The 26,001-nt window shown below is 43.1% G+C and overlaps 1 protein-coding gene, 1 non-coding gene and 1 pseudogene across 2 annotated transcripts in view; 1 reads left to right on the top strand and 2 right to left on the bottom strand.

Annotated features, from left to right (window-relative positions):
• Window positions 1-26,001, top strand: part of Pigu (phosphatidylinositol glycan anchor biosynthesis class U) — an 80,328-nt gene that overhangs the window by 24,778 nt on the left and 29,549 nt on the right. Inside the window, exons 5-7 of the mRNA XM_021181322.1 lie at window positions 2,835-2,944; window positions 5,666-5,766; window positions 19,450-19,547. Of these exons, the coding sequence (XP_021036981.1) occupies window positions 2,835-2,944; window positions 5,666-5,766; window positions 19,450-19,547 (309 nt within the window). The remainder of the gene's footprint in view (window positions 1-2,834; window positions 2,945-5,665; window positions 5,767-19,449; window positions 19,548-26,001) is intronic.
• On the bottom strand, window positions 12,857-16,528 carry LOC110289400 (annotated as a pseudogene).
• LOC115030435 lies at window positions 25,232-25,333 on the bottom strand. Its single transcript, XR_003836035.1, has one exon. It is a non-coding gene; the product is annotated as a U6 spliceosomal RNA (small nuclear RNA).

Here is a 26,001-nt window from a genome sequence, read left to right as displayed (position 1 = left end):
CTGTTTTTGAGATAGGCTCTTACATGGTTGTCCAGGGTGACCTTGAACTTTTAATCTTGCCTCTATCTCCCGAGTCCTAGGACTATACGTATATACCAGCATGCCCAGCTAACTATGCTATTTCTTATTGTACCAAGGTGTGCTCTTATCCTCAAGACTGAATTAAATTTTGAAATAATTTTGTTTCCCTATTTCCAGAGTTCAGATTTTTTTTTTTTTTTTTTTTGTTTTTGTTTTTCGAGACAGGGTTTCTCTGTGTAGCCCTGGCTGTCCTGGAACTCACTTTGTAGACCAGGCTGGCCTCGAACTCAGAAATCCGCCTGCCTCTGCCTCCCGAGTGCTGGGATTAAAGGCGTGCGCCACCACGCCCGGCTCAGAGTTCAGATTATTATGACATAGGATCTCTTGGATAGAGTGAGGTTGATTTACACTCTGTCAGAAATGACCTCGGTTTGAGTGCCAGCTCTTTTGTTTTGTTTTTGCTGTGCTGGGAATCAAGCCCAAGGCCATTGATCTGCGGCTGAGCCGCATCCCCAGCCTTTTTGTTTGTGTGCCTTGAGACAGGGTCTTGGTACATACGGCTCAGCTAGAGTTTGTGGTCTTGGTGCCTCACCCTCTCTAGTCCTGGGATCAGAGCTAGGCTCCACCTTCATATGACTGCTGAATGCAGCAGCCCTTAGTGCTGCTGCCACATGGCACACTGCTCTATTGCATCCCTGTCCCCGTGTGTGGAGTGAGACCCAGGGTCGTGAGTGTGCGGCCGTCGACTGCTGAGCTACACTCTGAGCTTACTGTGATGGTGCACATGGAAAGGACAACTTGCAGGTATTGCTTCTCTTCTTCTACCATGTTGGTCTCAGGGATTAAACTATGGCTGTTGGACTTGATGGCAAGTTGCTGGAGCTCTGCATGTAGTTGAGACTGGCCTAGAACTAATATGTAGCCCGACTCCTGAGTGCTGGGATTACAGGTGTATGCTACTACACCTAGCTGTTGATTTAGGTAGGATGTCAGTACATGTATTCCTGAAAGACTCTACTACTTTATTAAGGAGGAGGAGTCACTTATTAGTATTATGAGGATAATACTAATTCCTTCAGTATTATCATCACTGGCAAGTTGGTTATGCTCCACTAAGTAATTCTTCCCATCCGTGCTCGTGCAAGTAACTCTAATTAAACTCAACTGGCCTCCTGGTCCCCCCTCCTTCTCTCTCAGACACAGACACAGACACACACACACACACACACACAACACACACACACACACACACACACACACACACACACACACACGAAAATAGGTTTGCCCGGCAATGGTGGCTGGTGGCTCATGCCTTTAATCCAGCACTCGGGAGGCAGAGGCAGGCGGATTTCTGAATTCGAGGCCAGCCTGGTCTACAGAGTGAGTTCCAGAACAGCAAGGGCTATACAGAGAAACCCTGTCTTGAAAAAAAAAAAAAAAAAAAAAAAAAAGAAAAAGAAAGAAGAAAATAGAGAGGTTCTAGAGAGATGGCTCAGTGGTTAAGAGCACTGATTGCTCTTCTAGAGAACTCAGGTTCTATTCCCAGCATCCACATGGCAGCTCACAACTGTTCAAAATTCCAGTTGCAGGGGATCCAAAGCCCTCTTTTGCTCTTTAGGGGCTCCAGGCACTCACGTGGTTCACAGACACATGCTAGCAGGACACCCAAATACATAAACTAAAAGTAGAGAGGGATGTGTTGGGACAAAGTACAGCAGGAGTGAGTGAGCAGCTGATAAGAGAGCAATGGGGGCTGGCATGGCTAAAATATCATTATGTACATGTCTGACGTATTAAAGGATAAATAAAAATTACATTTAAAAAGTCTCCATTTGCTACAAGGATCTTTATAGTCTGGGGACATTTGTCTTGATAGGATTTGAGACACTATCCCTGTAGCCTGCCATAGCATCCTGGAAAGCTGGTTCTGAGGGCACTTCACAGCTAGCTCTCTTTTCCCCTGTCAGCCTGGGGGATATGAATGCTAACTGATGGTAGCCAGTTGATTTTTGCAAAAGTGACATTAGCCTAATCTGTCCTTTTCTGCAGTGATGTTTCTTTTTTGGAACTCATACCCAAGAATTTGTTGGGATACATCAGGGAAAACAGAGCTTTCCACCCCTGTGTGACTGCTCCCTAACTCTAGCTCCCCAGCCATTCCAGTTTCTTTCTCCATCATAATTCTTTCTCATACTTCCTCTATGAAAGTATTAAAGAAGACCAAACAAGCCAACGTTTGAGATAGAGGAATGAGGAAGGGAACCTGAGATACTGTGCATCCGGATGGATCACTGGAACTGCTTGAACATGTTTTGTTGATGGAACTTTCAAGCCCTGCCACCACTGATGTTACCTCCCACAATGACTAAGTGGCTTGGCCATACATTAATCCATTCATTTTCCCACTGTGCTAAGTGTTACGCATACACAGAGAGCAAATTAAGTAACCCGAACCCTTGTGGAACTTAGACTCTGGGGAGGAGCCAGGCATCAGTCAGTTAGAAGTACTGCCGAGAAAGAGTGTTTATAGTAGAATGTGTATACACACCTAAAGGAGTGCACACCTTCCGGAAAAGGGAGAGCTGAGCTCTCCAGGCTGTGTGGAGTCAACCCGGGGAGAGTTCTGGGAACATGGGGAGCACCATGTGCTGGGACTTGGTGGGTTAGGTGGGGGACTAAGTGTGCGGAGCCTGGAGAGGTAGGGTAGGGAAGACCGCAGTGCAGACCAGAGCAAAGATCTCTGTCTTCATCCTGGAAGCAATGGCAAATCATCTGTCATGTGTGTCTTGTGCATCCTCTCCCACCTCTAGTTTAAAAAGCAGAAACTTCTCCTAGAGCTGGACCAGTATGCCCCAGATGTGGCCGAACTCATCCGAACCCCCATGGAAATGCGCTACATCCCTCTGAAAGTGGCCCTGTTGTAAGTACTCCCCCACAAATCAGAACTCAGTGCCAACAAACGCAAGGAAAATCTGATGAGACTCTCCCATGTTGTAGTTGTAGAGATTTGCAGTCTTAGTCATCAAGTATTTGCCGTACTTCTCTTGCACAACTGGGGTTAGGGCCAGCAAGAGAGACAGAGCCATTCTGTCTCTGTTGAGACAAAGACTCACACAGGGACAGGCACAATCAAACCCTTCACAAAGGCTTTCTGACTCAGTGCTGGCCTGGGCTCCAACCTGATTGTAACTAGTGTTTCTTAAAAATGGTAGTTCTTTATTAGTAGTACTTTGGGTACAATTTTGATCTTTCTGTGCTGCTGTCTCATATAGCTTCTGTATTTCATATGCGATTTAGTTTATAATTCAGAAAACTGGGCTAGGTGACAAGCTTGGAAGAGTGGCAGCTGCTGATGCTTTAAGAAAAATTCTCTAGGAGTAATTAATATGCCAGTGAGTGTGATCCTCTCAGATCCTTCTCATCTGTGCTTCTGAGATAGGCAAAATGAACTATTTAATCAGCCAGTAGTCAGCAAATATTAATAACATGCTAGTTTCTAGGAACACATACTAAACAAAACATAAATTTCCTCATGGAAAAACATGCCCTTAAATTTTTTTAGAATTAGGAGCTGGACATGATGTCACATGTTTGTGATCCCGGCCACAGGGCCTAAGGAGGGAGGACTGCTGAGTTTGAGGCTAATCTGTGCTATGTAGCAGTATTCCATATCAGAAAACAAGGGTCTGTGGAGGGAACTTGGTTGGTAGAATGCTTGCATAGCATACAAAGCCCTGGGTTTGATCCTCAGCACTGAATAAATTGGGTGTGGTGGTGCTTGTCTGTAATCCTACCACTTGGGAACAGGAGGCAGGAAGATCAGAGGTTCAAGGTCAGCTTCACCTACATAGTGAGTTTGACCCCCACTTAGATATTCTGGGGCCGGGCTGCTTTTTTGGAGCCTTTACTCTGTGTATGAATTTCTTTTTCAGTATTCCGGGTAGATGTCTAGGCAGCTGCTTCTTTTGTGTCACCCGCTACTTAGAAATGATTTTGTGTTTTTTCCTCCTATGAGATAATTTTGGTATATCTGTTCTCAACTACATATTTCAGAAATTTGATGGGAACTACTTTAATAGGACCAAAGGTTTAGCAACATAATGAATCCTTATAGACTCTTGTATCCCCTGAGGGTAGTTTCATAATAGCAGCAGCCATTTCTTTGAAGGTTGTGTAACAAGTCTGATTGCTGGGAAAAACAAAAAACAAAAACCCACCAAACCCCCAAGAGTTTCTAGGCATTTGGTTTTAGAACTACTAATCTTACGTTCCAAGGAGGTAGTATTAGATTTAAGGTCTTTACTTGTAAATAATTATTATAATCTTTTTCTAAGACACTGGTGTATTTCTTCTTTTCTGATAATCAGAATTATGTAACTGACCTTTCTTCCTTTGTCTGCTGGGAAACTCAGCCATGTCTGAGGCTGTTATTGTAAAGCTGTAGACCTGTCTGAGGCTGTTATTGTAAAGCTGTAGACCTGTCTGAGGCTGTTATTGTAAGCTGTAGACCTGTCTGAGGCTGTTCTTGTAAAGCTATAGACCAGTCTGAAGCTGTTATTGTAAGACTGTACAGTTGTCTGAGGTTGGTTATTACACAGCTGTAGACCTGTCTGAGGCTGTTCTTGTACCACAGCTGTAGACCTGTCTGAGGCTGTTCTTGTACCACAGCTGTAGACTGTCTGAGGCTGTTCTTGTAAAGCTATAGACCAGTCTGAAGCTGTTATTGTAAGACTGTACAGTTGTCTGAGGTTGGTTATTACACAGCTGTAGACCTGTCTGAGGCTGTTCTTGTACCACAGCTGTAGACTGTCTGAGGCTGTTCTTGTACCACAGCTGTAGCTCTTTCGTTTTCCTAGCTTTGCATTTTATTTTCTTCTTAGTATTTCCCCTGGTCTTGATTACGGCTGGTTTTACTTTACTATTATTTTTGTTATTTGTTTTCATTTTAGCTGATACAGATTTTTTTGTAGAAGCAGAACAGAAATAAATAAAGAGAATCCATTCTGGCTGTGTAAGACTTTCCAACTCAAAAACATTTTAGATTCTTCATTTTCTAATTCCATTCCTTCCTACCTTAGCTGGGGAAGACTTCAGCTTAACTCTTTCATAATGGGAGGTCAAGATGTCCTGTGAAGTTCTGTGCCAACGAACTTGTAGGGTTAAGAGGATGCTTTGTTCCTGGGTCTGGCTCAGGAGATAATGCTTGGCTATGAAGAGGGCTAGTAAGGAAGAGTGCTGGCTTTAGAACCAGGAAGACCTGATTTTTGAGTGCATTTAATAGCTTTAAAAACTTGGACAAGTTATTTAATCACTGAGTCTCAGTTTCCTCATCTACAAAAGTAAGATAATGTTGCTGGCCTGCTGGTAGAGACTTGAGATCCCAGCACTGAAAGGTGGGGGCAGAGGGTTAGGAATGCAGGGTCATCACCAGTTCAAGGCCAGACCCAAAAACCACACAACAATGCAAACAAACAAACAAACAAACAAACAAAATAAAAACAAAAATATTTTTGCTCATTTATAGGATCTTTGTGATTCTTAAATAGAAACATGACAGTTTTGTATATCATGGTTGTGGTGGCCAGGACTCTCTGGTCCATTGATCAGATTTGCTAATGACAAATCTATGTGTTTTCCCTAGCTATCTCCTAAATCCCTACACGATCTTGTCTTGTGTTGCCAAGTCTACCTGCGCCATCAACAACACCCTCATTGCTTTCTTCATTTTGACCACAATAAAAGGTAAGGCATCCAAGAAGAATATAAAAGATACAGGGTTTTATTACACTCATGCACAAGCTGACATGGTACCACCAACTTCAATCCTATCCTATCTGGGAGGCTAAGACAGAGGGATTTGGAATTCAAGGTCAGCCTTTACTATAAAGTAAGAACTTGTCTCAAAAAGAGAAAAATACATGTAAAAAAATTACATACAAATAACATAAGATTGTTATAGAAAATTTAGATAAACCAAGAGAAAAAAGATAAAGTCCTAAAAATCTACCACTCAGAGAATCACTGACATAATTTTTCAAGAGTTACAAACAAATTATATGAGAATATCAGTCTCCTGTACCTCTAGCCCGGCTTTGTTACTGTTATCTCTCATTGTAATGATGCAGGACATTTTGTAAATGCAGGGCAGAAAGAAGGAAGAGTCAGTCCTGACTGTAAGATATCAAGGCCAGCCTTTGTTGTTGTGAGTCAGGCTAGGGAGGATGACTTTGAACTCCTAATCCTCCTGCCTCCACCTCCCAGTGCTGGGGTCCCAGCCTGAGCCATCGCTTCTGGCTAGTTCAGCTTCTTTGGAGCAATACTTTGCTTTGTTTTACTTCTGCATTTCTGAACTATGTCGTTGTCTTATGAACGATACATTTTAGGCATTTTTAATTGTGTTCCATTATGAGAAGTGGAGATTTCTCTTCTTTTTTTTTTTTTTTTTTGGACAGGGTTTCTCTGTGTAGCCCTGGCTGTCCTGGAACTCACTTTGTAGACCAGGCTGGCCTCGAACTCAGAAATCGGCCTGCCTCTGCCTCCCGAGTGCTGGGATTAAAGGCGTGCGCCACCACCGCCTGGCTGAAGATTTCTTAATAGGACTTTTGTACCAATGTTTCTGCTTCCTCTTTGCTTGATTTTCTTATTTTTCAGTTTTGATTAAATCACTGGTTGGGTTGAGTGTGTGGCTTGGTAGTAGTATGCACTTAGCATGTATGGATAAGCTCTAGCACCAATAAATAAATGAATCTGTGGTTAGAACTTACATTTCATGACACTGTATTACTCACTGCTGGGCAAAGTAGCAACTATTATTACTTTTATTTTCTATTATTACTTTTGCTTTTTTCTATGCAATTGCTCTAGTCTTTATTTTTCCTGGAATTGTTTTTGTTTCTTTTTTTTTTTAAAGATTTATTTATTATTATATCTAAGTACACTGTAGCTGTCTTCAGACACTCCAGAAGAGGGCATCAGATCCCATTACAGATGGTCATGAGCCACCTTGTGGTTGCTGGGATTTGAACTCAGGGCCTCCGGAAGAGCAGTCAGTGCTCTTAACTGCCGAGCCATCTCTCTAGCCCATCATTTTCGTTTATAATTTTATCTATTATCATGCGTGTGTATGGTGTTTGCAGGGACACACATGCCACGGCTCACGTGTGTATGGCAGAGGGCAGCTTTGCTCCTCTCCTTCTACTTTTTTTGTGGATTCTGGTATGGAATTTGGCTCATCAAATTTTCACAAATGCCTTTCCCCATTGAGGTATCTTACTTGCTTGCTAGTTGTTTTGAGATAGGGTCTCACTTTACAGCCCTGGCTGGCCTAGAACTCAATATGTAGACTAGGCTGGCCTTGAACTGTCATCTATCTGCCTGCCTCCACCTCTCAAGTACTGGGACTTTAGGTATGTGTCACCATTGGTTGCTGAGCCATCTCTCTAGCCCTCAAAGATACATTTTTGTTTCTTTGAGACAGGGTCTCATGTAGCAGCCTAGGTTGGTCTAGAACTGAACTTGTAGCCCATGCTGCCCTTACAGTGCCTTTTGTCTACCCAGTGCTGGCGTTACAGGTGTTTGTCACTATACACAGTTTTTAAAAATTGGGGTGTGGGGGTGCTAGAAAGATGGCTCAGCAGTTAAGAGCATTGGCTGCTCTTCGAGAGGGCCTGAGCTGGATTCCCAGCACCCACATGGTGTTTTCATAACCATCTGTAACTCCAGCCCTAATGGATCCAATGTCCTCTTCTGAACCTTACCAGCACTGTACCTACGCAGTATACAGACTTAATATGCAGGCAGAGCACCTATACATATAAAATAAAAATAAAGGTTAACACTTTACAAAGAATATTTTTATTATCTATTCTTGGTGGTTTAATTCTAGTTTTACTTATACTTATATACTGTCATTTCAGTAGGATAAAATATCATACATGTGATTCATCTGCCACAGCATACTTGAATAAGAAAACAACTTTTGGGATTTGTTTTTTACCTCCCACTGTGGACTCTGGGGGTTGAACTCACATAATCAGCTTTGTGTGCCAAGTGTCCTCACTGAGCTGTCTCAAGAACCCTGTCTGAATTTGTTTTTTCTGTGAGCAGAGTCTCACTGTGTAGCCCTGACCTCAAACCTGCTATGTAGACCAGGGTGGCCTCAAACTCACAGCGATCCATCTGCCCCTGCCTCTCCAGTGCTAGGGTTAAAGACTGGAGTCAGTTTTTCTCAAGCACTAGTCCATTGTGTGAACGAGTCTATGCAGATTCTTTTTAAGGTTTAGGTTTTAATTGTGTACACATGTGTATGAGGGCTGTGCACACAGAAGAGAGTGTGGGATCCTTGGAGCTGGAGTTACAATGGCTGAGTGCTGGGAATTGAACTTGGGTCCTCTTAGTCACTGAGCCAATTCTTCACAACCCCCCTCCCTGTATTGCCTCTATGTATGTATGTATGTATGTATGTATGTATGCATGTATGTGTGCATGTGTGTATGTATGTGTATGTGTGTGTATGTATGTATGAGAGAAGGTTTTGGTATGTAACCAGATAGACTTCAAGCTCACAATGTAGCCCAAGCTAGGCTCTGAATGCCTCAGCTTCCTGAATGCTGGTGTTATGGGTGTGTTTCAACTACCATGCTCAGCTTAGAGATTCTTTAATCAATTTCTGCTACTTAGTATTTAGGTGATTTTCTGCTATTTAGCTACGTAAATAATACTACAATCAGCTTCGTCACGTGTATTGATTTTTTGCTTTCACAACCAGGTATTTTCTTTCTTTTTTTTTTAATTTAATTTTATTTGTAATTCATTTTTTATACTCCATATTCCATTCCCTGCCCCTCCCCATCCACCCTCCAACTGCTCCACATCCCACACCTCTTCCCCACCCCACCCCATCTCCATGTGGATGCCCCTACCCCCGACCCCACCGACCTTTAAACTCCCTGGGGCCTCCAGTCTCTTGAGGGTTAGGCACTTCATCTCTAAATGAACACAGACCCGGAAGTCCTCTACTGTATGTGTGTTGGGGCCTCCTATCAGCTGGTGTATGCTATCTGTTTGGTGGTCCAGTGTTTGAGAGATCTTGGGGGTCCAGATTAATTAAGACTGCTGGTCCTCCTACAGAATTGCCCTTCTCCTCAGCTTCTTTCAGCCTCCGCTGATTCAACAACAGGGGTCAGCTGCTTCTGTCCATTGGTTGGGTACAAATAACTGCATCTGACTCTTTCAGCTGCTTGTTGGGTCTTTTGGAAGGCAGATTGCTAGGTCCCTTTTTGTTAGTGCTTCATAGCCTCAGTAATAGTGTCAGGCCTTGGGACCTCCCCTTGAGCTGAACCCCACTTTGGACCTGTCGCTGGACCTTCTTTTCCTCAGGCTCCTCTCCATTTCCATCCCTGTAATTCTTTCAGACAGGAACAATTATGGGTCAGAGATGTGACTGTGGGATGTCAACCCCATCCCTTAATTGATGTCCTGTCTTCCTGCTGGAGGTGGGCTCTATAAGTTCCCTCTCCCTACTGTCGGGCATTTCATCTAAGGTCTCTCACCTCCCAGGTCTCTGGTGCATTCTGGGGGGGGGGTTTCCTCCAACCTCCTATTTCCTGAGGTTGCCTGTTTACATTCTTTCTGCTGGCTCTCAGAGCTTCAGTCCTTTTCCCTCACCCAATACCAGATCAGGTTCCCCTCTACCCACTGTACCCCCACCATCCACTTTCCTTCCCAAGTCTCTCCCTCCTTCCCCACTTGTGTTGCTTTCTTCTCTCTCCCGAGTGGGACTGAGACTTCAGCTTGTTGAGCCTTTTGAATTCTGTGGACTGCATCTTGTGTATTCTGTATGGGTTTTCTTCTTTTTTCTTTTTCTTTTTGGCTATTATCCACTTATTAGTGAGTACATACCATGCATGTCCTTCTGGGTCTGAGTTATCTCACTCAGGATGATGTTTTCTGGTTCCATCCATTTGCCTGCAAAAGTCAGGATGTCCTTGTTCTTAATAGCTGAGTCGTATTCCATTGTGTAAATGAACCACATTTTCTGTATCCATTCTTCTGGCTATCCAGAAGCTGGGAACAACCAGGTGTTTTCTTAACAATCAGTTCTAGAAATGGAATCTACCAGCTCACGATTTCTTAAATTTGTTGCTAAATTTATATTCTTATATTCCTATAATATCATAGGAATTCTTATTTTCTTTTTTTTTTAAAGATTTATTTATTTATTATATGTGAGTACACTGTAGCTGCCTTCAGACACTCCAGAAGAGGGCGTCAGATCTCATTACAGATGGTTGTGAGGCACCATCTGGTTGCTGGGATTTGAACTCAGGACCTTCAGAAGAGCAGTCAGTGCTCTTAACCGCTGAGCCATCTCTCCAGTCCCCGGAATTCTTATTTTCAAATACTGTTGCTTAATCATTTGTAAGATCAAGAAATGCTCATCATGTAATATCGGGTGTCAGGAACCTTTTATGTACAGTGTACTAACCTTTTGCAGGTAGCTCATGGGAACGACTTAGCTCTTCATAAGACACGTTTCTTCTGGCCTTTTAGTTTCATTTACTGGGTTGTTTATAATAATTACAGTCTGAGATATAGCTCAGTGGTAGAATTCTTGTATTGCATGCATAAAACCCCTAGCTTCAGTTTCTAGTGGTGAAGAAATTCTGATATTGTTATGAAGGTTGTGGTCATTTTTGCAAGAAACAGTTCTTAACAATAAAGAGTTTTTATGGAGAGATGGCTTAGCAGTTAAAAGCACTGACTGCTCTTCCAGAGGTCCTGAGTTCAATTCCCAGCAACCACATGGTGCCCCCCAACCATCTGTAATGGGATCCGATGCCCTCTTCTGGTGTGTCTGAAATAGCTACAGTGTACTTACATACATAAAATAAGTAAATAAATCTTATAAAAAAAGTTTTTACTGTATATATTTCCTGCCTCAGTCTCTGTCTCTAGATGCTAAGCCCAGACAGGTTGTCCCTTACAAGATACCTAGTGTCCACCAATTAAAGGATACATGCTTCACCAACCAGAAGCACTTGCCTTGGGAAATGTCACCTTTCTAATTGTTTTGTTTTGTTTTAACCTTATTAGAGCTCTTGTGCAGTTGTCTAGGTTAGCTTTAAGCTTTTGGGTTCAAGGAACCCTTCTTGCTCAGCCTCCTAAGTAGCTGGAATACAGATATGTGTCACCTTGACCAGTGCTGAAAATGTCACTTTTGTTTATTACTATTATGACTGTTATTCTTGTTATTAGTATTGATATGTCACTTTAAAGAGTTACTTAGAAGTCAAAGGCAGTGGGGTTGTAAATTCAAGGGCTGCCTTTGCTTATATGGTGCACTAGAGAGCCAGCTAACCAACTTAGACCCTGATTCAAAATTTTAAAAGTAATAGCAGTCATAGTAGCACATGCCTGTTAATCTCAGGTTTGGGAGATAGACATATGAGACTTGGAATTCCAAAATCATCCTCAGTGATTTAGTGAGGAGTCTGAGGCCAGCCTGGGTTACAGCCTGGGGCCAAGGAGCCTGCAACTGCTATGACAGTCTGAATGTGGTTCCCAGGACCCACGTGACGGAGGGAGAGACACAGCTCTCACAAGTTCTCCCATGGCTTCCATACACTTTCTGTGAATATACACAAATAATTTTTTTTTTAAACCTGGGGAGGGGAGGAGAATAGTTCTAAGAAAATCACAGAGCTATAGTTTTGGTTCCACAGAGAGGCCTTTTACTGTATAACTTGAATTCTGTTGAATAAAATCACAGATTTTTTGTTTGTTTGTTTTCTTTTTTTCCGAGACAGGGTTTCTCTGTGTAGCCCTGGCTGTCCTGGAACTGGCTCTGTAGACCAGGCTGGCCTTGAACTCAGAAATCTGCCTGCCTCTGCCTCCCAAGTGCTGGGATTACAGGCGTGTGCCACCACTGCCCTGCACAGATATTTTAAAATGTTATACACACAATGTAATATTTTATGAACATTACAAGTTGGCTTAACAAATTTGTATGACCCTCCTGGGAGGCTATTTATCAGCAGTCTTAAAATGCTTGTATTTTTTATTTATTCTGCTTTTTGTTTTTGAGACAGTGCCTCTCTATATAGCTATGGTTGTCTGGAACTTTCTATGTAAATAAGGTTGACCCTGAACTCACAGAGATCTTCCTGCCTCTGGTTCCTGAGTGCTATGATTAAAGGTGTGTGCCACCATGCCGGGCTTATTCTTCTTTTGAGAGCCTATCCTAAAGTAATACAGAGGGTTGGGTATGTAGCTTACTTGGTAGAACACTTGCCTATCATGTACAAAGCCATAGGTCCAATTCCCAGCACTGCATAGATTTTGTGTGCTGGGGTTCTTTCTAAAGTAGTACAGACATTAAACACACATTTGTCATTTTCTTTGTAATTTTCATTTTCATTTTAAAAATTAGGAGTAGTTCAAGCATTTGGTAAGAATAAAAAAAAACTTATACCAAACAAAAAGTGAGTCTTTCTCCACCCTACTCCTATCTCCATGTCTCATGGACATTTGTTCTGTAGCCTGGCTCTCCCCTAGTGCTGGACATTTATCCTCTACTGTTGTATGCTGTAAATAGAGAATATCACAGTGTTCCTAATCTATTAAAATATTTGAAGAATTCTGTCTTAGTTGCATTCTCTCTGAACCACTTTGATTTTTCAAGTATATTAGTAATCCTAGTAAGAGCTCATTCAGTAAGACTGGGTTAGTTGTAACATTCTTCAAGCCCTGTTTCTGTTGCATTGCATAAGCAGTAAAACTAAAGATAGTATAGTTCACTCTCACTTACTTGTTTTGGCTTTGTGAGACATTCTCACCCTGACCTGGGGTTATTACAGCTCAGATATAGACTGAGATCAGCACGGTGGTGCAGAGATACAGTGGGGTCTGGAAGGCGATCGGTTAGGCTCATGTCCCTTTGTATCTCCACTTCCTGATCTGTAAGATGGGAATGTAATATTGATTGAAAATCTGCAGTTTATGGTTTATGGCACGTGGCATGCTCACAGTTCTGTTTGGAACAAAGTAGTGCTCAAAGTTTCCCCATTGGTATGCTTAGATTGCTTTGAGACAGCCTTCCCTGTTAAAAGAGCCCAGTTGGCAAGGGATGTGAGTGCACTGGGCCTCCCCCGAGCCTTTCCCTGCCTCCTGTTGCCTCAGATGCTGCTGCAATTTCCTCTTCTGATAGTCCTGTGGGACCTTGGCCCTTTTGGGCAGTATTCCAGTCTGTCCCACTGCCTGCCCGCCCTGGGACAGGTCACTGTCTACGACCCAGTCTCTAACTATGTATCCTTGCTACATCCATATCCTGAGCCAGCCACTGGCTTCTTGTCTCATTCCTACGTTTGTCTCCTCCTGCCTCTGCCCTGCTGTTGTGTCACTTACCCAGGCCCTCAGGAAGGTGCAGTCCCTGGGGCACCTTCTTGTAGAGGCTTGTTTTGGCCCCCACCCTGATACAGAGTCAGAAAACATACTCAGAGTTAGATTGGGTAATGTCATTCCCTGATACAGCAGCTAGTCCTGTATCCACTTAGCTAATTTATCCTAATGTTTCTGTCTGTGGTCAGGCCAAAGGTGAAGTTTTGCTCATGAAACCTAGAGCTTTTATGGGCTGCACTTGCAAACACTAATAAGTTGTACTCATATTCCTCTTGACACAAGTCTTCCTGGTTAGACATTATTTCAGTTGTAGAAATATAAAAACTGGGCTAGGGATGTAGCACAGTTGGTAGAGTTCTTGCTTCGCTGACATAATCCCTAGCACTTCATAAACCTGAGGTGGCGGCCTCTGCCTAAGGACCTTGGATTTGGAAAAGAGAGACAGGAAGACCAGAAGTTCAAGGTCATCCTCAATTGCATTGCAAGCCCAAAGCCAGTGTGAGTGATAGGAGACCTTGACTCAAAAAAGAAGGGGGGTGGTTTATCTTTATCTTTAAACTAATGACTCCTATGTCTTTCGTTTTGGATCTCAAGTATGCTAGGCTGACCTTAAACTCACTCTAGAGCAGAGATTGACTTTGAACTCTTTGATTCTCCATATCCATGTCACTTGTCCTTGTCCAGAGAGAGTCCCTGCCCCACTCTGTTAATTCGCATCCTGCCTATTCTTAGCACACTGTTACTTTGCATCCTCCCATTCTGCTGTGCTGCTCTTAGAGGCTGGGTCTCACTCACTCACTGTTCAAAGCTCAGGTGTCAGCACCCTGGTGGGTGTGGCCTGCCTCCGATGAACTACTTTCCTATATTTTGTGTTGTTTACTGGGAGCTCCATGAGGACACACCCGAGTCACCAGTCTCCTTGACACCCAGCGTATGTTTGACACAGCAGACTCTGGTGTTTGCTTATCACAGTTTGCTTGAAATATTTGGCCACCTTTTACTTTTTTCCATCTTCCCTGCCCCTTTGCCGTCCACATATCCTAACTGGATGCCTTCTTCATTCTTCTTACCCTTTTTAGATTTCTTCAAGACCTACCAGCTCTTTCTAAGTCTTTGTGCACCTCCATGCCTGTCTTGTCTCATACCCAGACACCAGGCCATTGGCTGTAGGAGCATTATGCTTCTACCCCAGAATTCAGGCCTCAGCCAGCCAGTCATCATTTTATTCTAGAAAGCATCCCATGCCAGGCCCCTACCATTCTGAGTTCCCAAGTGTTCATCTGTAGGATCTGATCCATTCTAAAGTAGATTTGTGTTGTGCTTCTCGGGTTGCATTGCCTCTGTTAATGCTTTGTGGCTTCTTCCTCAAGAGGATTGCTTTGCCTTATTGTGCCTCCTTTTTTTTTTTTTTTTCTTTCTTTCTTTTTAAAATAGGGTTTCTCTGTGTAGTCCTGGGCACTCAACCTGTAGACCTTTCTGGCTGGCCTTGAACTCAGAGATCTGCCTCCCGGGTGCTGGGATTAAAGGCATGAACCACCACCTCCAGCTATGTGCTTGCTTTTAAAAAGACTCTCCTATGTATTACTGATTGACGTTCATTCATCCTGTCAGTTACACATTTGTTGTGTGTTCTGCAAAAGGAGAGTCGGAATTAAGAACAGCTTACTGCCCTTGAGAAATTCCCAAGACAGATGGGGAAGAAAGGGCAAACTAGAGTCTCCTTAACAAGAGCTGAAAGGATGACCGGGGTGGTTGGGCAACTTTAGGTTCTGTATTTAACCTTACTTCTATGCCTTGCTTCCTACATGTGTGAAATGAGTAGAATATGTGATTTTATCACAATAAATGTGTCACAAGAAAGTGAGCTGAAAGTTCTTTCGCAAGCTGTTGTGGTGTTTCCCTGAAGGCCTCTTTGAGTCTGGCACCTTCTTGAAGTAGACATGACACACTGCAGGCCACCTAGGAAGGGAGCAGCAATGTCAGGCTGTAACTACTTTTCTTAACTGTGCTTGGGTTCTGTGGCCACTGAGGGATGACAGGAAATGAGCTCAGTCAGGAAGGCTAGCGTGAGCACAGACACATGGGTGGAAGGACTTGCTGTTTTCAGCAACTGCACTGGTGGAGTAAGTGGAAGGCAAGTGTGTGGGCAAGTGATGGGAGGTGAAGAGACAGGCAAAGCGCAGATGGAGAGGCTCGTGCTTGCTCTTGGAGCTTGAACTTAATTTGATCGATGAGATGTGACTTCAGAAGTCTGTCTGGTCTGGTCAGGTCTGGTTGGGTCAGTAGGTCTGTCTGTCTGTGGACTATTCCTGTTTATCTATCTATCATCTATCTATCTATCTATCTATCTATCTATCTATCTATCTATCTATCTATCTATCTATCTATCTATCTTTATAGGCTGGCTTTGAACTCAGAGATTTGCCTGCTTCTGCCTCCCAAATGCTGTGATTAATTCATGTACCATCAGCACCACTACTATCACGGCCCATCTTTCTTTTTGTGTTGTTTTGTTTTTTGTTTTCCAGTACAGAGTTTCTCTGTGTATCCCTGGCTGTCCTGGAACTAGCTGTGTAGACCAGGCTGACCTTGAACTCATAAAGATTAACTTGCCTCTGCCTCCCAGGTGCTAGGATTAAAAGTGTGTGCCACCACTTTTAAACAAAGTTCTGGCTTTGTTTTGTTTTTGTTTTTAAGAGCTAAGTGTATTTATTAATTTCTTGCATTTGAGTAACTCTTCAATGATATTCTTGGCTTGAGATGCTTTGTCATGGTCCCTAACCACTATACAATCACAACCAACCACATTATGGTATTTCCCATCTCTATCAATTCTACAGAGGCACACCCATTTCCCTTAGTTTCTTGCTGTCATCAAATTTAACTAGTGTGATTTGGTGCTGAGCACAAAGGGCTTCCACCAACTTGACTTACACACAGGCTTTTCACAGCTGGATGCAAGCACACAAAGATGGGCATGGCCCTTGTCTGAGTCTTTGGCAACTCTGAGAGCTCCACATGGTAGGCCGTTGTAGATGAGAATGTTTTCCAGTGCTTGTTGTAAAGCAGGATCAACAATTCCAGCAGCCATGCCTTGTTTGCCCATGGCAGTGGCTTATGGGTGAAGTCCAATCTTGAATGCACTTGAGCCTCTGCTGCCCCAATGTCGTGGCAGTAACGGGAACTAACTGTGTTTTGGTTTTTGAGACAGGGTCTCAGGTAGCCCAGGATTGTTTCAGCTAAGCTGAAGATGGTCTTGTGTTCCTGGTGCTCCTGCCTTGCCTTTGGGAGTACTGACATTACAGGTGTGCACTGCAGTACCTGGCTTAGTCTTTGTAGATTAGTCACTGCCTGATTTAGAAGAGTCGTTTGATGTTTCTGTGAAGGTCGGGGCCAACTAGAAAGAGATTGCTGAACTCTGGTGACAGATGAGAGCAAGAGCTGACCTACACTTCAAAGGCGGACCTGTGGGCTTGGGGACTGGTATAAGAAGAAATGTGGAGCTGGGGTATTTGGCTGGGCTCCGGTGTCACTAATAGGAGGCAGGCGGAGTTGATTCTTCTTGCCTAAGATTTCCATGCAGGCACTGGGAATGTAGCTCAGTGATAGAGCACTTGCCCAGCAAGGCCATGGGCTACAGTCCCTAGTACTAATAAAACAATTAAAATTACTGGGTGTGGAGGCAGATACCTTGAATCCTAGAACTCAGGAGTCAGAGGAAGGCAGATTGCTATGAGATCTGAGCTAACTTGGTCTACATAGTGAGTTCCGGAACAGCCAGGGCTACATAGAGAGACCCTATGCATAAACAAACAAAGAAACAAGAAGACAGATTGCTTCTTCCTGATCTTCAGAGCACATTTTAAGACATTTCTAAGTTTACCCTATTCCTCTCTTACTAGCCTTTTTTCTCTCTTGGGTCTTACAGACAGATTTAGGCAATTACAGATTTTAGGCAATTAAGGCAGAAGGCAACTGTGTTTATTTCACTCTCTGGTGCCTCCTGGGGCAGAAAATGAGGTGATGGTCATGTATTTCCACCTTATTTGTACAAATGAATGATTTGGAACAGTAGCCTCCTAACTCTGACAACACATACATGTATGGGCCTACCAGATGCATAGAGAACATGTGAAATAAAGAACTCTCTCTAGCATGTCCCCACTCTTGGCCAATTTCCCACAAATTGTTATTCAAACTTTTGGCAAGGTCAAGGAGTCCAGAGCTTACTTTTGCCTCTCTCATGGGTGCCACCTCCCTGTATCAGGGTGGCTTGGTTCCGGTTCCAGAGTCTATAACTCAGTAGATGGGAGGAGGCCTCTCTTAGTGTCAGGACTTGGCCAGGCCTGTTCCTGTGTCTGCTCAGTTGTTTTAGCAAGTACCTGAAGTCCAGACCATCTTGCCTGTTACTCATCAGTACAGTAGGGCAGCCATATTCCAGGCACGCTGCTCTTTGTCCTCTACACCCAATTTCCTCCTGTCCCTGCCATCTCCCTCCTTACTGTTTTGTCCACCACGATTATTCTTAGTTTGTAGATTCTTGGTTTGAAGAATAAACGTTCAGCGTTCTTTTATTCTACTTGCTCATCTTTTTCTTATTTCTGTTTTTGAGCTTAACTTTCATACATATGTGACATTATACTTTGTTCCCATTCTTTCTCTTTCCCCATATCCTAGCTCTCCCCCAGCTTGCTCCCCTTCTCCCCCAGGTAGAATCCACTTTTTAAATTACATGCGTTCCATTACTGTTTCCCACCCTCCTTAAGCTCTTTTCTTTTCTTGTCATAATCCTCCTCCTCTGATTCCGACACACATATGTTCCTAGCCTTTTCTCCTCCCGTGGTGACTCATGTTTCAGGTGTGTAGACTACTTGAGGGTGACATTGCCCAGTGAGCAAAGGCACTTGCCGTCAAGTCAATAGACATACTTTAGTGTGTGAAAGAGCTTATTGATCATCTCTGTCTGTGTGTCCCTGGGGCGAGGGAAACGTGTAAACTTCCTTGGATTAGTGAAGAAGAGGTCCTCTTCTTGTGAAAGACCGTTGTGAAATTTTCTGTTACTTTTAGCAAAGAGTTGATCCCATACTCATCAGAGTAACAATGAGTGCTGCTGTTTTATAAACCGTAACCATCATGAGACATACACTTAGAACCATTATATTCAACTGATTTCTAGGTCACTTTGAAACCTGTATTGAAACCTCTAATCTTAGTTTAGAGGTACATTTTTTAAAAGCTTTAAAAAGAAAACAGATAAGCTGAGCCTGATGGCATAAGCTTTATTTCTTAAATTTCATTTAACAGGGTTTTATAAGTTTTCTTTTCACATCACCATAGATTCTTTTAGTGCATTTGTAACGATTATATACAGTCCATTTTATATAGTGAATAGACTGACCCATTATTAATGGGAAGAATATACTCTTAGTTTGATGTGAGGGCTTGGAGGACTTACACAAAAGGATTGCTGCAAGTTTAACACCAGCTTAGGCTACAGAGTGAAACCAAGCAATAAACATCATTTGTGTTTTTATTTAGAAAAAAAGAAACCTGCAGCTTCAAGGTAGAGGTGTGACAGAGGATGGGCTGTCGTGAGATCCAGAGGGCTCGGTTTCGTAGCTCCGAGTGCCACGAGCAGGGGCTGTAGAGGTTTTATAGCTCTGAACGTTGTGAGCAGGAGTTGCAGGTTCAGTGACCGTGCATTAGACATGGAGGTTAATAGATGTTACCTGTTTGTAAATCTTTGGACGGAGGTTTTATAGAATCTTTCTGACTCTGAAAAATTCTTAAGAAACATGTCTGTGGCATCACAGGTTGCTAAAGGTGGTGATTTTGACTTCCATGCTTGCCTTTCCTGGGAACTAAACCAAGTAGTTTCCTTCTGTTTGAGCTTGCATAGTACCTCGCATATCAGGAAGCACTTGGCAGGTAATTGAGCATTTAGGAGTTTCAAGTTGATGTGGACTTGTTGAGTGAAGTCCTGATTGATGAGGCTGGGTTCTCCCACACCTTTGTTTCTCTTCACAGGCAGCGTTTTCCTCAGTGCTGTTTTTCTTGCCTTAGCAACATACCAGTCTCTGTACCCAATCACCCTGTTTGCCCCAGGACTTCTCTATCTCCTCCAGGTAAGCACTTGCTGGTGCCACGGCCCAGTGATACTCAGTACTCAGGGAAGGGAGGTGCGGGGAATGGCAGGAAGGGCATAGGCCACTAACAGCATCTGGAGCTAGGGATGTACCTCAGTGGTTGGCTGCTTGCATATCACACATGAGGCTCTGCTTCAATCCCTAATACCACAAAAACAAAACAAAACATTTTTAAAAATGTTTCTGGAATTGGGCCTTGAACTGAAGTCATCTTACTTTTACTTGAAAAGACAAAGACTAATGTGAAACAAAGGAGGCTTCAAAGTCACTAAGTTCTAATGTGTCTGTCATTGTAAGTGTATAGAGACAGTTCACTTAAGAGATTTGTAGTTGGGGTCCACTGACCACTACATTTTGTTTCACCTAATGTACATAGAACTCTTTGAGTTCATTTAAAGTTTTTATTCTTATTAAGAGCACTTGTCTTGTCAGGGTCTAACAGCAATTAAACAATATGGGAAATTTTAAACTGTCTGCTATTTTCAGTAAGCAGTTAACTCTACACTAATGAGAGTCATAGTAGGTATTATCCTTTTTTTGAAACATGACACGCTGACAACCTCACACCATTACCCCTGGCTGACCTCTGCACTACTTTGGAACCCGGGCTCCTTTGCAATGACAAGAACATAGTGAGTGGCCACCACAGAGCACAATGATCAAAGGATACCGAGGGCTGACGTCTGTGGAGAGTACAGCACATGTGAAGCGCTTATGCTAAGTTCTCTGCAGACATCATCTCATCTTAACTTTAAAAACTTCATGGGGTAGGTTATATTATTAGCCATGTGGTGACTAAATAGATTTCACTTGACACATGAATTAAAACTGGAATTTTGGGAGGTGCAGTCACTCACCTAAGCCGTCACATGACAACACTGAGCTCTGTGCTCAGGCAGTCTGCCTGGAGTGTGCTTTCCAGCCATCTCTCTTTTCAGCTCATGAAGAATATACACCTCAAGCTTGGTAGCAGAGCACCACAGTCAGCATTCATGAAAGGCTCTGGATTGGATACTTAACTACTTCCCTACCCCATATAAAAGGGCACACATCAAATCAAGAGCTAGGTACTACATGCGGGATCCAAGTGAATCCAAGTCCGTCCTTAGAAGAGAGATGTTTGCTGAACGTGTGTAGTCGGCAGCACTGGGATTCAAGGCCAAGTTAGACTGTACACCTCACTCATTAAAATAGGTCATGTCTTATCATTATAGCTCACTTGATGTATAGAATCATATTGATGTACACAGTAGCCAATGGTTAATTTATCCCTCTTTATTAGTAATGTGTGTGCGTGTGATATATATGTGTGTGTGTGTGTATAGTAGAAATGTGTTTTTCTTCTCTATGTGCATTGACTGTAGGGCCACACCATGCTAGTCAAGTGTTCTCCTCACTAAGCCTCAGCCCTCTTCTTCCTTTTTAAGACATTTGAAATACTGCCTACTACCTTGCCCAAGCTGTCCCTGTCCTCACTGTGTGACTGCGATTACAGGCTTGTATTACCAGGCCGAGCTTGAAGTAAATTCTTTCTCCTTCCTTCCCTCCCTCCCTCCATTCCTTCACTTGCTTCCTTTGCTTGCTTGCTTCCTTCCTTTTTTTCCTGTGTACCTTCCTTCTGTCCTTCTTTTTTGTTTTGTTTTGTTTTTTGTTTGTTTGTTTGTTTTTTGAAACAGGGTTTCTCTGTATAGCCCTGGCTGTCCTGGAACTCACTTTGTAGACCAGGCTGGCCTCGAACTCAGAAATCCGTCTGCCTCTGCCTCCCAAGTGCTGGGATTAAGGGCGTGCGCCACCACGCCCGGCCTCCTTCTGTCCTTTTATTCATTTTTTTTTTGTATATAGATGCGCATACATGTGTCATGTGTTAGTGTGTGTGTCCATGTGAACATCCAGAGGCCAGGGAAGGAGGTATCTACCCTGTTCTAGCATTCTCTTTCTTGTTCCCTTGAGACAGAGTCTCCACTGGACTTGGAGCTCGGCTGGTAAACAAAAAGCCTCATGGATGCTGTTGTCTGCACCCCGAGCAGTGCTAGGGTTGCAGGGATGTTGGCAGCCATGTCTGGCTTTTTATGTGAGTGTGGGAGTTTTGAACTTGGTTCCTCAAGCTTCCACAGAGAAAATAAGTGTTCTTACTTTCTGAGCTTTCTTCCTAGCCAATGGAAAAAATCTCCCTTATTTTCTAGCTGGATCTAAGTCTGTGAAAAGTTTTATAGTTATTATATGCAAATCCAGATTGTTCATCAGAAAGCTTGAGCCAGACTGTGGTGTCACCAGCAGTGCCCACAGAAGAGTGGACTGCTTCCTTGTCTGCCAGCGCTGGCTTTTCAAGTTAGATTTATAGTCACCATTTAATAGACAGATCATTATGTGGTGAGATTACTTTGTTTTGTTTTTCTTTTATGTTTTTGTTGAATTCAAGCACTGTGTAGACCAGGCTAGTCTCAAACTCAAGAAATTAGCTTGCCTTTGCCTCCCTAGTGCTAGGATTGAAGCCATCTATCTCCATACTTGTCATCTCCACTTTATAGTACCTCTCACTGAACTTGAATGAAACTCATTGATGCAGCTAGACTGGCTGGCCAGCAAGCCCTCAAGACCCACCTGTCCCTGCCTCCTCAGAGCTGTGACTGCAGGTCGGTGAAACTATGCTAGACATTTTAGGGATGCTGGGGGATTTGAACTCAAAACCTCAAGCTTGTACAACAAGCACTTTACACACTGAGCTAACTCTCTAGCCCATTTATTTTCTTCCTCCCCTTCTTCCTTCACCTTTCATCCTTTCTTCCTTCTTTCCTCTCCCCTTTTGCTTCATCCTCCCAAATGCTGAGATTACACATGTATGCCACCATAGAGCTGGGTTTTCCTTCATCTTTTATATGCATATCCTTTAGGAAATCTGACCTGAGGCCAGCAAGATGGCTCATCTGGGAAAGGTGTTTGCCTCCAAGCCTAGTGATCAGAGTTATATCCCTGGGATCCAAATGGGAAAGGAGAACCAATTCCTACAAGTTGTCCTCTGACACTGTAGCACATGTATATACAAATACATAGATACAAATATTAATAAACACATGTATTTTTTTAATTAGGTATTTTCTTATTTTACATTTCATATGCTATCCCAAAAGTCCCCCATACCCTCCCCACCCACTCCCCTACCCACCCACTCCCACTTCTTGGCCCTGGTGTTCCCCTGTACTGAGGCATACAAAGTTTGCAAGACCAAGGGGCCTCTCTTCCCAATGATGGCCAACTAGGCCATCTTCTGCTACATATGCAGCTAGAGACTCGAGCTCTGGGGATACTGGTTAGTTCATATTGTTGTTCCACCTATAGGGTTGCAGACCCCTTTAGCTCCTTGGGTACTTTTTCTTGCTCCTCCTTTGGGGGGGTCCTGTGTTCCATCCAATAGCTGACTGTGAGCATCCACTTCTGTGTTTGCCAGGCCCCAGCATAGCCTCACAAGAGACAGCTATATCAGGGTCCTTTCAGCAGAATCTTGCTGGCTTATGCAATGGTGTCTGAACAAATGTAATTTTAATGGAGCCTGAATACAGCAAGGTTTAAAATTTAAACAAGGTAAAAAATGAAAAATAAAACTAAATAGATGATAAGTAGATAATAGTTACTACATAGATAATAGATACCATATAGATAAGAGATAATAAATAAATAGATACTGTATAGATAACAGATGAAAATAGGTAGTGGGGCGGTGGTGGCACACGCCTTTAATCCTGGCACTTGGGAAGCAGAGGCAGGTGGATTTCTGAGTTCGAGGCCAGCTTGGTCTACAGAGTGAGTTCCAGGACACCCTGGGCTATACAGAGAAACCCTGTTTCACACCACCCCCCAAGAAAGAGAAAGAGGGCTGGCGAGATGGCTCAGCGGGTAAGAGCACTGACTGCTCTTCCTAAGGTCCTGAGTTCAAATCCCAGAAACCACATGGTGGCTCACAACCACCTGTATGTAATGAGATCTGACGCCCTCTTCTGATGCGTCTAAAGACAGCTACAGTGTACTTATATATAATAATAAATAAATCTTTAAAAAAAAAGAAAGAAAGAAAATAGGTAATAGATACTATATAGATACTAGGTGATAAACGATTGATGGTTGTACCATGTCAACCTTTCTTCTGTACTTGAGATTTCTCAGAACACGACAAAGGGACTAGGAGACAGTTTCTGGCATCTTGGTTCGGACATCCTTGGTCTAGCTTTCGTCTTTAGTTTCCTTAGTTATAAAATAGGCCAGCAAGATGGATCAGCCTGTAAAGCAATTGCCACATGAGCCTGACAACCTGGGTCAGATCCCCTGAGCCCACAGTGGAAGAAGATTCCTCATTTCCCAAAGTGGTCTCCTGACTTCCACACCCACACCAAGGCATGAGCGTATCATGCTTCTGGATCATGCACATACACAGACACACACACAAACACACACACACACACATATACAATAATAATAATAATAGTAATAATAAATGAAGCTTTGAAATGTAAAGTGGGATAATGGCACCTGTTGAAACGGTTAATGCATGTTGGGTACATAGAATATAGTGTAATGGGAGTTTGGTAGTATAGTTACTTGGTATCACATGACAACAACGTGGTCATGGAACGAACGGTTACCAGCTTGTAAATATGTGTAGCAACGTAGGCAAAGAAAACTACTTCTCTTCTAGAAGCAAAGGAACTCTACAGTTAGTGTGCTTCCTCTTTTGACAACATAAATCTGCCTTGATTTTGCTGGTGGCTTCTAGAGACTGCAAAATGTAGATAGTGGATAAGCTAGTGTCTCATCAGAACCAAAGGCAAAGGCTGTTTTTCTGTTCTCTCAGGAGACACAGGGTCAGAAGCAGGGATGCTGCATCTGGCTCCCTGGTGAGTCACAGATGAAAATGATAGTTTGAGCCCATCTGGTCCCTTCCCCCAGCCCTGCTCTTCCTTTGACCTTGGCTTGGAGCCTAGTTTCCAAATTAGAGAGACGCTTACAGTGTATGATCTGATAGCACGCAGAATAAAACAGAGAGCCCTGGTATGCCCAGCACTGGAATCCACAGTGAGAAACAAGCTTAGTGCACAAGACTGAGAACCTGGGTTGAGCCCCTCATAGTGATACACGTTTGTAATTCCAGCCCTCAGGTGACTGAAGCAGGGGGATTGTCCTAAGTTTGGGGCCAGCCTGATTACATAAAGGGGTCCAGGCTAGCATGGGCAACATAGCAATCAAAACAAAACAAACAAAGAAGTGGGGGAGGGGAGAAAAGACTTGAGGCTGTGATGTTGGTGAGGGACACTAGGGGTCAGGCTAAAGGAGCTCCTGGCACCATCCAGGAAGGGTTTTTCTTCCCTCCTCCATTTAGCTTGGAATTCTCTCTCTGTCTCTGATCTCTCTGTCTCTCTCTCTCTCTCTCTGAGGTTAAAATTTCCTACATAGGGGCTGAAGAGATGACTCCATGACTGTTAGCCCTGGCTGTTCTTTCAGAGAACCCACGTTCAAGTCCCATCATCCACGTGGCAACTCACAAGTGTCTGTGATCCAACACCCTCACACAGACATACATGCAGGCAAAACACCAGTGCACAGGAAATAAAAATAAATCTTTTAAAATTAGGAAAAAAATATCCTACATGCCCTTTTGGACTTCAGAGAATCTTACAAATATGGAACAGTTCATGAGTTTGCGTGTCATCCTGTGTAACATACATGCTCATCTTCTCTATCATTCCAGTTTAAAATATGTGCTGCCAAAGTGAGCATTTTGCTTGGAATTCTTTTTTTCTTTTCTTTTTTTTTTGTTTTTTGTTTTTTGTTTTTTGTTTTTCGTTTTTTGTTTTTAAGATTTATTTATTTCATGTATGTAAGTACACTGTCACTGTCTTCAGACACACCAGAAAGGGCATTGGATCCCATTGCAGATGGTTGTGAGCCACCATGTAGTTGCTGGGAATTGAACTCAGGACCTATAGAGGAGCAGTCAGTGCTCTTAACTGCTGAGCCATCTCTCCAGCCCCACTTGGAATTCTTACAGCCTTGGATCCCCATGAGTGCTTTGAGACCCAGTTCTCTGTCAATGGCAACAACAGACACCAGGCTCTTTTGTAGGCACTCTTTTGATTCTTTTTTTTTTTTTTTTTTTAAATACAATCTGACCTCTTGTCTTTGAATTGAAGAACTTAAGCCTATGGTTTCCATACTTTTCTGTGTCTGAGGTCGTTCGTGACGCCTCACAAGGGGGTCCGTCCCATCAGAGTTTTCTTGACAATTTGCAATTGTATCTTTCCCAGGCCTTCTTTAAGAGAAGCCCTTATTTAGAAGTTTTATGTCCTGTTCCAATTCCCCAGCATTTTCTCTTTGCTTCCTGTACGGCTCCAGGGCTGAGGTGGCAGGTGTGTTAGCTTTTTCCTTTTTCTTTTTTTTTTTTTTT

This window comes from Mus caroli, chromosome 2, assembly GCF_900094665.2.
Source record: "Mus caroli chromosome 2, CAROLI_EIJ_v1.1, whole genome shotgun sequence".
Classification (NCBI taxonomy): Eukaryota; Metazoa; Chordata; class Mammalia; order Rodentia; family Muridae; genus Mus; species Mus caroli.
Note: the sequence above shows the minus strand (reverse complement) of the source record. Positions and strands in the feature narration are given on the sequence as shown.